The 13,341-nt window shown below is 35.5% G+C and overlaps 2 protein-coding genes across 2 annotated transcripts in view; both read left to right on the top strand.

Annotated features, from left to right (window-relative positions):
* The window catches only part of LOC137653542 (methionine-R-sulfoxide reductase B1-like), a 57,703-nt gene extending 49,139 nt beyond the window's left edge, over positions 1-8,564 (top strand). Inside the window, exons 2-5 of the mRNA XM_068387021.1 lie at positions 960-1,227; positions 4,805-4,977; positions 6,845-7,050; positions 8,415-8,564. Of these exons, the coding sequence (XP_068243122.1) occupies positions 977-1,227; positions 4,805-4,977; positions 6,845-7,050; positions 8,415-8,564 (780 nt within the window). The 5' untranslated portion in view covers positions 960-976. The remainder of the gene's footprint in view (positions 1-959; positions 1,228-4,804; positions 4,978-6,844; positions 7,051-8,414) is intronic.
* A 120-nt stretch (positions 8,565-8,684) lies between these two features.
* LOC137653541 (DNA ligase 1-like) lies at positions 8,685-11,871 on the top strand. The gene has a single exon (XM_068387020.1). It carries the CDS (start codon positions 8,685-8,687, stop codon positions 10,707-10,709), a length of 2,025 nt encoding a protein of 674 aa, XP_068243121.1. The 3' UTR covers positions 10,710-11,871.
* The last annotated feature ends 1,470 nt before the right edge of the window (positions 11,872-13,341 follow it).

Below are 13,341 nucleotides of genomic sequence, written 5' to 3'. Positions count from 1 at the left end.
GGGAGAGAGAGAGAGAGAGAGAGAGAGAGAGAGAGAGAGAGAGAGAGATGTTAACGGGGCCCAGAGGCCAGAAGGGTGTTTGAACGGCTCGCATTTTGTTGCATGTTTCACTAGACCTAAAGAGTTTTTTTTAATTTTTTTTTAACATTGTTTTGAAACTAGTGCACGTTTGTTATTTTAATTTTCCTTAATTTTTGCATTTTGAAAATAATTTTCCTTTTGCCATTGGACACTTCAGGAGTAAATTTTCTTCTATAGTTCCTAAATTCTTAGCTATCAACAAAGCCCGCCTTTTTCTGTCTCTCCTCCAAGATTCCAACCACGATGACGCATTCTCTCTCTCTCTCTCTCTCTCTCTCTCTCTCTCTCTCTCTCTCTCTCTCTCTCTCTCTGAGAGCGCAGTGCAGCATTATTTTTTTTGCCAAGATATCTGAAGGTTGCATTGAAAATCAAATATGTCTTTAAACCAAGATTATTAGCCTTATTAAATGAAGGCATCAGTAATTTGTGTGGTTTTTATTATTATTATTATTATTATTATTATTATTATTATTATTAAATTGGTTTATTTTATGACAACATTGAGAATAAACTGTGAAATATTCTTCTGTAACACACACACACACACACACACACACACACACACACACACACACACATATATATATATATATATATATATATATATATATATATATATATATATATATATATATATATATATATATATATATTAATAACTATGTTGAGGTTTTTGATTTTGTGACATTTGTCATGTATATATATATATATATATATATATATATATATATATATATATATATATATATATATATATATATATATATTAGCAAACTTTTGAAACATGTTTATATGTTTAAGAGCAATGACATTTTATTTCTATAAACAAATAGCCTAATTTATTTCACTATTTCTGAACTCGTCCTATTCGTCCGCAGATAGGCAACAGATCGCCATGGAACCCAGAAGGTTCGGCTTAAGGCCTGTCACCCCGAGGGGATCCACCCCAACTGGCTCAACGCCGTCCTCAACCAGCGGCGCCAGCGGCAGTAGCAGCTGCGCCCCTCGGAGGGTGTGGAAGCCCAAGGGCGCGCCTGAGATCCAAGGAAAGCCCAGCAGGATCCTGAAGAAGGAGGAGAAGGACGAATTGATCAGGAAGCTCACGGTCTTGCAATATAGAGTGACGCAAGAGAAAATTACAGAAAGGTGAGGGAGAGAGATAGTTATATATTATATATATATATATATATATATATATATATATATATATATATATATATATATATATATATATAATATATATATATATATATATATATATATATATATTTATACATTTAATATTTAGTACTTATAGAAAATTGTAATATTTAGCATCTATAAGAAATGAATATAATTGGCATTTGTTAAAAATAAAGCATTTAGTAATTGCAAAAATATTGTATAGCATCTGTGATAATAATATTTAGCATTTGTACAAAGAATAAATATTCCGTAAATTTTATACAACTGTAGTATATTCATATTCTCGTTTAAGGTCATAGTAGGTGAGACCATAATGATATGTAATGTCAGTCAAAATATGTCACCTACTATGGACCTCAGCTGCTATAAATGAAAAGTAAAACAATTGTAGAATAATAGTCTCATGGGGAGTGTCAGGTCTAGTCAAAAGATAAGGTCTGTACACTATCAACCAGTTTGTTTGGTTATGACAAGAGTACAGTTTTTTAGTGTTTCATACCTTTATTATTAGCAGTAGTTTTTGCGGAGTAGGGTTGTAGCTTGGCTACTACTACTACTACTACTACTACTACTACTACTACTACTACTACTACTACTACTAATAATAATAATAATAATAATAATACTGTAAGATGGTCTTTCACCGTCTTGGGTTAGAGTTCTCTTGCTAGTGGGTACACTCGGGCACACTATTCTGTTTGTTTCTTTATTTCATTTGCTCAATGGGCTATTTTTCCTACTGGAGCCCTTGGGCTTATAGCATTTTGATTTTCCAACTGAGATTGTAGCCTACCAAATAATAATAATCATCATCATCATCTACGCCTATTGACGCAAAGGGCCTCGGTTAGATTTTGCTAGTCGTCTCTATCATGAGCTTTTAAATCAATACTTCTCCATTCATCATCTACTAAACGCTTCATAGCTCTCAGCCTTGTAGGCCTGGGTTTTTTCCAACTCTAGTGCGTTGTGGAGTCCAGTTAAACGTTTGGTGAACTAATCTCTTTAGGGAACAGGCCCAAACCTTCTCCATCTATCTCTCCACATGATCTCATCCACATATAATAATAATAATAATAATAATAATAATAATAATAATAATAATAATAATAATAATAATAATAATAATAGTAGTAGTAGTAGTAGTAGTAGTAGTAGTAGTTCAGACTCCAAGGAACGACAATAGACCGAGGTTCGACCATTTACTTGTCTAATATTCTGGAGGTATCAGATAGGGGCAAGTCTGCCAGGCTTAGCGAGGCATCTCAAACGTTTGTTATTTTGGTTTTGAAAACGTTCGCGAAATCAGCAGCGCTTCGTCAGTCGTACTGTACGTAAATGGATGTACGGAGGAGATTGTGTAAGTCTCTTGAAGATCCTTGTGAGCCTTTGTGTCGTCTTTCTTAATCTGGAAATAAGAGGCAGTTTCAGCGCTTTCCAAGGGCTTCTTGTACCGCTTCACCCTCCGAAGGAATTCTTAATCTAGCGAGGTGACACACCCCTTTCCTCGCCAACCACAGGAAGTAGCTCGTTATACTTTTATATTAAGGGAAGCTGCCACTAAATGTTTATGTTATGAAGCCTTAAAACCCCTAGTTACTCTGAATCAGGGGTTTACACCAGGCCAATTTATTTCTAGTTCACATTCAAGAGGCTGTCTGCAGCTCTAAAGGTTTAAAGCTCGCCCATGAATGGCAGAGGCAAGAGACAGTGACATTGCCCTATCAAGCAGGACAATGCCCTAGAGACTGACCAGATATATATGATCAACGCCCAAGCCCCTCTCGACCCAAGTTAGGACCAGGGAGGGTCAGGCAAAGGCTGCTGATGGCTCCCCCAAACCCCCCATCCTTAGCTCACAAGGATGGTGAGGTTGCAGTGACCAAAGAAACTGAGGAGTTTAATCGGGACTCGAACCCCAGTCTGGCGTTCACCAGTCAGAGACGTTACCACATCGGCCACCACAATCAATAGAGGCCACTTCCCACTTGGTAAGGGTAGAAGAGACTTTTTAGCTATGGTAAGCAGCTCTTCTAGCAGTAGGACACCCCAAAATTAAACCATCGTTCTCTAGTCTCTTATAGTCTCATAACCTCTGTAGGCCTACCATAGTCTTCCACTGTCTTCGGGTTGTTAGTGAGCTTATACCTTCTTGGCTTAGTGTTCAGAATATTGTTCTTGAACCTGTGTTTTTTAGTCTTTATCAATTATATTATTATTTTCCTAGAAAATAATATGAGACAGAATGCAGACAAAGTAAGGTTATGCAGTTCATCTCTCCAAGAAGTGAAACATGAAGTTTCTACCCCCTTTAAAGGTTAATGGTTCTTCATAAGCAACAGAGATTTAAATATTTCAAGGCCGTTCATGAATGGCAGAGGCAAGGGACAGTGACATTGGCATGTCGAGCAGGACAATGCCCTAGAGACTGACCTTATATATACATATGATCAACACCCAAGCCCCCTCTCCACCCAAGCTAGGACCAAGGAGGGCCAGGCAATAGCTCCTGATGACTCAGCAGATAGACCTATAGGCTCCCCCAAACTCCCCATCCCTAGCTCACAAAGATGGTGAGGTTGCAGCGACCAAAGAAACTGAGGAGTTTAATTGGGACTCGAACCCCAGCTTGGCGTTCACCAGTCAGGAACGTTACCACATCGGCCACCACAACAAGATGAATCCCGGTGCTGTTTCAGTGTCATTGAGAATAAATCAAACATATGATCAGTGTCTTAAGCCTTCTCTCTACCCAAGGGAAGACCTGGAAATGGCTTCTGGTGATTCAGCTTTAAGAGGTTACGGTTGGGTCAGTAAATGGTGAAGTCTGTCAATTATAATCTGACTGCCAGAGAAACTTGAACTATATTGATTACCCTTTCTCAATATTGGCTCACACTCCATGATGAAAGACTTGAAGGTCACTCTTGGGTAGCAGAGCAAGGAACAAGTCATTGTACTGTAGTACAATACAGTACCTCAAAGGTTGAATTTATTAACATAAAATCAGTACTCAACCCATCTCTCCTTCCTGGCTTGGACCAGATATCTTTATTAAGAGAATTTTCGGTTTATTTGATTAATTTTGATGTGTTGTAATGTATGGATACAGTATCTTATCCTGATAGAATAGAGTAAGGATATCAATGTCACAATTTTCAGAAATCCTGATACAGAATGTATGTTTTTTTTGTGTGTGTGTGTGTGTGTGTGTGTGTGAATCCTAATCCATTTTTTAGAATTATGAACAATACAATAAAGAAATTTAGGACTTTCAAAGTCTGTTATTCAAGAATGCAAACAATTACTGTATCATATTTTAGGAATGATTAATGTGAACTACATATTCCATAAGAATATTATTATATTAATGTTTGCCTGCGGTACTGTATATTTTTTAAATTTTGTAATTTCGTGTGTGCAGATTATCCTCCCTTTCTGTTGAGAGTTGATCGTAAAAAGTACCTTGATTCTAAAAATTGCAACATTGTTATTACTGTATTATCAGCAACATTTTGATACCCAATTTGCATTTCAGGCCATACTCCAACAAATATTACAAACACTGGGACCGTGGCACCTATTCCTGCGTGGTCTGCGGAGAGGAACTCTTCTTCTCCAACACCAAGTATGACTCTGGGTCAGGATGGCCAGCCTTCTACGATATCATCGACAAGGATAAGGTCACCCTCAAACAGGACCTCTCACACGGTACGCTGGATGGATAGGATTCTGTCTGGTATAATGCTCAAGCGTTAGACATTTTTTTTTTACTTTTATTAAGAAACTGTACAGTTTACAAGTTCATTTTTACAAATACATATTTATAATATAAACTTATATACTTTAATATTGGTTTTCCCGTTGTAGTTTATAACTCGTCATTTGCATATGCTAACATTAGTCATTGGTTATATAAAATCATTCTAGTTAGATGTGCTTGCCTCGAGCATTTTTCAGCCTTCATTTTGTTTTTTAAAACCATCTATAGTTATAAGCAGTGATTTTATATATTTGAGGTTCATTAGAAATAATTTTATACCGCATTTAGTATGGTTGAATTTTGTTGGCATAGGAGTATACAATTTTTTTTCTATATAAGTAATATCTCAGGATATGAAATTAATTCGTTCCAGAGGGGCTTTCAAAACATAATTTTTTTTTGTGTGTAATTAACTAGAATGAAATAGAGCCAAATAAATTTGAATCATTCAATCGTACCTAACTTTACCATGCGAATTTCATATCGTAACCTGAGTATATTTTTGTAATACATAAATACATATACCAAGGCACTTCCCCCAATTTTTGGGGATAGCTGACATCAAACAAAAGAAACAAAAAAGGGGACCTCTCCTCTCTACGTTCCTCCCAGCCTGTTAAGGGACTCAACCGAGTTTGGCTGGTACTGCTAGGGGTGCCACAGCCTACCCTCCTCCATTATCCACCACAGATGAAGTTTCATAACGCTGAATCCCCTACTGCTGCTACCTCCGCGGTCATCCAAGGCACTGGAGGAAGCAGCAGGGCCTACAGGAAGTGCGTCACAATCGCTCACCATTCATTCCTATTTCTAGCATGCTCTCTTGCCTCTCCCACATCTATCCTCCTATCACCCAGAGCTTCCTTCACTCCATCCATCCACCCAAACCTTGGCCTTTTTGTAATATGAGGAAAAAATATCTTTGTATGTCCTTTGGTATGATGAGTTTTTCATATAAAGAAACTTTCATATCCTGAGGTATTGCTTATTTTCCTCTTATTTATTTATGACCGTGTATGTATATGATTTTAGATCTGCTTGAAGCTGTCAAAAGAACCCAATTATTGTTCTAGTTAAACTAAATCAAATATTCCAAACTGTTTATTTCAGTTTTATATATTACAGTTGTGCTGTATTAAAAAAGCTAATACTGTATGTCATTATAAAGTGTAAATCACAAGTAAAAAAAAAAGAAAAATCACTAAATAAAAGATTTCTCTTGGATTTGGTTACAGAATAAAAGATCTGTCTCTTATAGTCACTTCTCTGTTAGATAGATGAGATGTTTCTGTTTTAGGCAAGAATACTCTCCTGGAGAATGTTTTATAAACTGAAGATTGCATAAGATAGGTACAGTACCTGAAAAGTGGTAGGCTTCTAGATAAGTAAATTTTACTATAAAAAGGAATACAGTAGTGTTTTTGCTTCTCTTAATTATTCATATACAGTACAGTAATTCAGTTTTATTGTCTTCATTTTATTTATTTTATGAAATACTGAATAGAATTTTACCAGTTTGGACTAGAATACTTTTATCTTAAATTCACTTTGATAACAGCACAAAGTGCAACTTTTTCTTCGCCATCTAGTCCAAGCTTGGTTGAGAGGAGTGCATTGATAGAAACTTATTCTTTTATTCTTATTATTTATTTATAGAATCATTATTCCCTTTTTTACTGTGTAAATTGACAAGTTACACTAATAAGAGAATTAATCTGCAAGAACTTCTCATGAGGCACTCAGGTTGCAAGGGAATACATTAAATCATTGCCTGTGAAGAAACAGCATTTCTAATTACAACCTTAAATTTTGCAGTTGGAGCCAATCTTCTCCTGTTGGTGTGCAACCCATCCATGGCAAGGACAGAAGTTAGTTGTGCCACGTGTAATGCACACATAGGTCACGTGTTTGACGATGGACCGAAACCGACCGGAAAGAGATTTTGCGTGAATTCTTCATCTCTCAACTTTAGGCCAGCGAGACCCACCGACGAGAATGCCGTGCCTAACATCGAATCAATGGTAATTAAATTACTTTTAAATGTAGAGTATTATATGATAGTATAGACAACCCAAGACCCTTGTCTCTCCTAAGTCCTAAGGAAATAAGAAAGCAGAATTGGATGGAGAAGGGTGGGACTTTACTCCATTGGTAATGATTGACAGTCTATTGGAAGGTTTTATTAATTGAAATATTTAGAAGCAAAGAGAGAACTGAATAGCTTAGAGTCTGGCAATAGGAAGCAAATAAACAAATAGAGACAACCAGTGAGCTGGATAATTTTTGTGATGCTTTAATGTTTCTGTGCCAGTTTAAGGTTCTATCTTTATCTTTCCCTTATAAATTAAACTTTGTTTGATGATCGTTCTATACTTGAAAGGTCAATTGGATCATGCATCAATTCAAGTGATGTACAATTCCTTGTATTTTTCTAGCAAGATCTAAAAGTTTCTTTTAATTGGACATTCAGGTTCTAAGTAATGTGCTATAACTTCAAAACTGTTTGACCATAAGTTCCAAATGCTCTCTTATTTGCATTAATAGGATACCCAGCTATTTCGTTAATCATAGCTTTCTATCTATGCAATTGATTCATTCTAGACCTGTATTTGTGGTAGTCCTAATATCATCATAACATCCTCAATTAGTGTTGTGATTTCCATAACTAAACCAATCGAAAACATTGTTTTGCATGGGAAATAGAATTGGGTTAGCCACCAAAGCCAATTTCAGGTGCAAGTGCTTTCAAGAAATCATCTGATTATGAAAAAGAATAGCAGTATCACACTATCTGTAGCTACAGTGGTTCAAGTCTGAACCATAGAGCATTTCAAAGGCTTTTTGATAGTGAAGCATTTTTGTTTTTTAAGCATTATCAGCACATCAACATTTGAAGTTGTAAGATCTCAACTGGAAAGGCCATACTAACTATTTGTGATTAAATATATTAAGGGTTTCCTGAAACCTTGTTAACAAAACCTAGTCCATTTAGAAATTTTAGGCTTAAAGTTTATGGAGACACATCTGGTTTAAAGGATTCCATGGTTCTCTTTAACCTACATTATTCAATTTCCCTCTAAAGGCAATTTACCAAGCTATTGCTATTACCCAAGCTTAGTGTGCCAAAATAATTTTGGTCGATGCTTATCATATAACTATATTTTTTCATCTTTATAGAGGAGAGACTTCAAAGATTTAATTTGAGAGAAAAAATAAACTTTGATTTTCTCTTGTGATTTGGAAATTTTGATGATTCAATTCTTACAGCATTTCAAAATCTCGAAGTTAATAAAAGTTCCTTACCCTCGTGGTATCAGAAATCTCCTCAAAAAAGCATATTTTAACATATGTTAGTTGGTTTTCATTTCTTTTCTTCCATTTTTAGGAACCAGTGCGGTCAGTGACAGCCACCATAAAACCAGGCGAACCTTTGGTTCACCTCGCCTCCCCATCCAATTCGTGTGCTCTGGGCGCACGTATGTGCTTCCGTGTCTCTAATATGGACACTTGTGAGGCCACTACTCCACAGTCATGAGAAAACTCGTCTGGTTCCATTGGGGGATGTGGGGCTGCCCTTCCCCTTGGGACCAGCACAGCCTTAGGAGACGTGGTTATCACAGATGCCCCAGTTGCCCCACAGCTTCCAGTTATTCAGATGATAGATGATGATGATGAGGATGAGGAGGAAGAGGAAGAGGAAGAGGAGGAGGAGGAAGAAGAAGCAGAAGTACATGTAGACAAGAGACTGAAAGCAAGGAATGAGTGGCTGGCCAATAACAGTGCGAATACCTATCAGGATGCCAAGTCAAACACTGGTCAGAAGAAGACGTACTCTGTCAGAGAACAATTTTTAATGGACCAAAGTGTATGTAATAAGAATGAAAATTCAAGGTCATACGTGTCAGAAAGTAATAAATGTAATAACAGTAAGTTTGATAATTTAAATGAAAATGATAACAGTTCTAGTAGAAGAAAATCTATAACAAGAACTTCTGATATAGTTGTGAATGGCAGCAAATTCAGTAGGGACCAACAAAATAAGTCCTATAGTAATGCGAGTGAAACCACTTGTGTAACAAAACCATCCGTGATAAATACGACAGGATTCTTAATTGGTAATGATGAAAATAATCAAAATTATTCAGGTGACTGTACTGAAAATCAGGAGTCTGTGAAAGACCGGGTCAATGGAAACAGACTGGCAGCTGGTATTGACACACAACGACAACCAGAAAATAGTATTTCCAATATAGTTGTTAAAGACAGTAAAGTGTGTGAAAGTGATGAGAAAATGGTGACTGAGGACATCCTTAGCAATGGATGGCCCAAAATCAAAGATTATAAAGTAGAGTGCAAAGAAGGAAAGGATCCTTATATTTTGGTAGATCTTAAACAGAATTCAAAGTCAGGTGAATTAGATGATGAGAGAAGCTTGGAGAACCATTTCAAGCAAGAGAGTGCCAAAGAGAACGAAGTCCTCCTGGAAAATCTAGTCAGAGATAAAAAGGAGAGCAAAGTCTCTAAGTTTGTCAGATTGTTTAACAAGAAAGAAGAGAATACGATGGATGACAGAGAGGGGGGGGTTGCTGTGAGGAGGAATTCAAGCCGAGTTTGGGGTATGTGTATGCAAATTCAGAGTCCAAGTTTTGATGATGAATATTACAAAGAATGTAGTCAGAAGAAAGATGAAAGAGACAGTGTGAAAAGTGAACCTTTGATAGATAATAATCACTGTGACTTTGAAACAAGCTTAGAAATAGGTCTCAATGGTAGTCAGACGTCTTCCAGCTTCCCAGAGGCCGAGGCAGCTAGCTATCGATCTTTGGACTTTGACAGGGAACCAGTAATTGCTAAAAAGAAAAATTCAAATTCAGAAGCCGACTCAAAAATTGGTGTGAATTTGATCAGGAGCATTGGAGGTAGACGTTCGTTTGACAAGCCACAGCGTCCAAATAACTTTCCTAAGAAATCTAGTCCACCACTTGATGCTGAGTGTGGGAATGGGATGGTCTCTAGAACAAGCAAAACACTTCCTGCTACACCTACTTCCAATGCTCCAAAATTGGGTGCAGACTCTGCTTCTAGTCACCCATTTTATAGAAGATTTTACAGCCATTGTATGGTACTGCCAATGAGAAAGAAGAAAAAAGATAATGCAAAGAAGAATGGAGGTGTAAAAGGACCAGATATATTGCTGGACACAAGTCCCATTTGCCAAAATTATGAAGATGACAACAAAGACCTAAATGAAGAGGATATCAGTGCTAAAGGAAAAGCTTGCAGTATTCAGGCAGAGGAACCCATTGATTCGCCAAAGAAAATGCCTGTTGTTGATGATCTCTTGTCAGAGATCCTGGAAAATGTAAACATCCTGGAGCAGGAAAATGATGACAAGGAGATGAAAAGAAAAAGCATTATTTATGCTGGCTCCCTAGAGCCATTTGAGTGTTCTGAATTTAGAAACAAGAGTAGTCTGAGCACCGATGATGCCAGCACTGTTACAGGCGAGTCTGGCATCGTTGTGCTAGATGATGGAGCAACAAATGACAGTCAAGAGGCTTCTGACTGGTCAGGTGCACCAAGTTTGACTTATAGTCCAACTCGTGGAGGTTTTCAAGGCATAGCAAGATCTAATTCACGTATCAGTTCTCTGATTTCAAAGTTTGAACAAGGAACCTGAGATGAAACCAGATAAACTAGAAGGATTACAGTACTTTTGTACTTCAGTATTGACTCTACTCTGAAGCAGCTTTTTGTGATAATATAATGAAGGCGTATATGAGTCAATAACTGCTATACTGTACATACATTATATACTGTATATTACTTTCAGTGTAGCTTTATGAGAATAGATTGCTTGCAGAGAAATAAATTTTATAACAGCTGTGAATAACTTGAAAATTATTAATGAAACTGTGTTCATTGTGTCAAAAATATGGGGAATTTTGTAAGTATAAATTAAGTGACTTGTATTGTTTGTCCAGTTTTAAGTGATAAGTTTTCTCATATAAAAGATACACGAAAACAAGTCAGACAGATTGTTGTAAGTGATGTCATTTACAGTGCAAATCAAAGGTTTTGGCTCCTCAGAAAATAGAATCTATTTCATTGCCTCTGTTACCAGGTTAAAATGGGCTATAACCCTTTAAAATTAATACAGTAGTTTTCATAATTCTTATTTTTGAATTATTACTCGTCTCTATCAAAAAGGTATTAACCGTTTCGAACTCTCCTCTTGAATACCAACTAATTCCATGAGAGTTTATGTAAAATGCTAAATTCTACTTCTTGTTGGGAACTATCTATCTTTAGCTTTGATGCTTATTGTTTTCTTGTTATATTTCCACCATTTATTTTCATTTTTTATGAAATGATAATCTTCGATTCACTATACCATACTTTTTTAGCATTAAGATATTTCTATTTCTCATTAGGAAATATCTTTGCATCTGATAACAAGGATCATGAAAATATATACAGTATTGATTTTGATTTTTTTTTTGTTTATGTGAGTTAGTTTTGACAATGAAAATACTTTTGTATTATTTTTATACTAGTATTTTGACACATCACAAGATAATATTGAACATACCCATGACTATCGCAGGTTCTTTTCTAATAGAGTTTTAATCGTTAAATCATCTTCATCATATTATTTTGACGTCAAGCTTTTGAACTTTCTGCCTAATTCCTACGTGGTCCAAGACCTAATCATTCTATTCCTCATTCAATGAGGTCTGAGACAGATCTTCATTCATTCATTTCCTATTTTCATCACTATCAAACTAACTCGTACGCACTTATAACAGTTCAGACTTAGGTTCTCATAATTTTTCATTATTCCAGAATTTTCATCTTTTGAAAATCATAGTTGATAATCAGCTTACTGATTCACATGGTTTATAATCATACTTAGCTATGATTCACTTTGTCATTAAATTAATATTATCATTCTTAGTAAAGTCATCAAATTAATGTTATTCGTAATTCTCAAATTACAGTATTACATTTTCATCACGTTATATACTTCATGTGGTCAGATTATTATTTCTATCTGTTAATGTGGACACAATGTATCTTGAGGACAACTATTTTATGCCTTTTAAAAAAAAAAAGTTTTTTCATTGTTTCATAAGTTTTAATAGTTTATTTAATTCTTGTTGTCATGTTGACAAAGGCATAAAATGTATGTTGAAATAAACAATTTAATTTTCTTGACCACAACAATAGAAGTAAATCTTTACTGAATATTTAAAGTAAAGAAATACAGTACAGTATATATAATATTTTATTATTTCATGTAGCTATTTGTCCAATATATTTAAACAGACACTCATTCATAAACTTTAGACCATTGACATTCATTTGCAGCTGTTGTTACTCATTTTTTTCTTTTACAACTATTTATTTTTTGTTCATATATAGAGCATACATATATCGGTACAGTATTTTATTGGAGAAATATTTTATATGTTTTTATATATTTTATTTTTTACATTATTTTAATGTACAGTTCATTATGCGCAGGTCATGGATTTCATGTTATGTCATATGTATTTTGTTTCTAAACATAGATTCCTTTTTGATTATGACATTAGACAAGAGTATTGGTGGCGTTTATTTTTCAGTCGGGTAACTTTTAATTCTGTTGAACTTATTCATTTACTATATATAATAGTACTGTAATGCCTTGTGCTGATAATGAAATAGAAACGCGGATTGCAATACTGTACGTTATTGATGACAAACATTGATGAACAATGGTTATTCTAGAATGCAGATGCTTTGCAGTTTATTACACCGTACAGTAACACCGTAGTAATATATTTCACAACTATTATATAGCATTCTATAACATGCTAGATTTTATGTAGCGCAGTCCCGGAACTAATTTGATTAGAGCCTTGATAGTGGCACACAAGTGGACTTCGTACTGAACTGGTTTTCATTTCATTTTTCATCAGGTATACATTCATATTTCCTTTTATTTTGTTAATTTTGTCCAAAAAATTCTAATACAGGGTATGCCCTATCCTGAACTTCCTTGCACCAAGGCTGTATACTGGGCAAGTCAGAGTGGTGCCAAATTGGTTAATCATTCTCATGATACTTTTACTAATTCTCTTTTAAATCTTGTTAACATCTGTACATTATAGTATTTCAGTTCAGGAAGCGTATCTTGAGAATGAGATTCTGCATAATTATGGCACCCACGGTACATCCTGGCTGCCAAGATATACTAGGTCTATAAAAGTTAAATATTTTTCCTCGTAAGAAGAATTTTCCAATAGAAATAAGGATTTGCTGTATCC

This window comes from Palaemon carinicauda, chromosome 14 (assembly GCF_036898095.1).
Source record: "Palaemon carinicauda isolate YSFRI2023 chromosome 14, ASM3689809v2, whole genome shotgun sequence".
Classification (NCBI taxonomy): Eukaryota; Metazoa; Arthropoda; class Malacostraca; order Decapoda; family Palaemonidae; genus Palaemon; species Palaemon carinicauda.
The sequence above is the reverse complement of the archived record's forward strand: the minus strand, read 5'-3'. Positions and strand labels throughout refer to the sequence as shown.

Bases quoted from the DNA above. Each gene is read 5' to 3' on its own strand.
- LOC137653541 (XM_068387020.1), top strand. From the start codon at position 8,685: ATGATAGATGATGATGATGAGGATGAGGAGGAAGAGGAAGAGGAAGAG.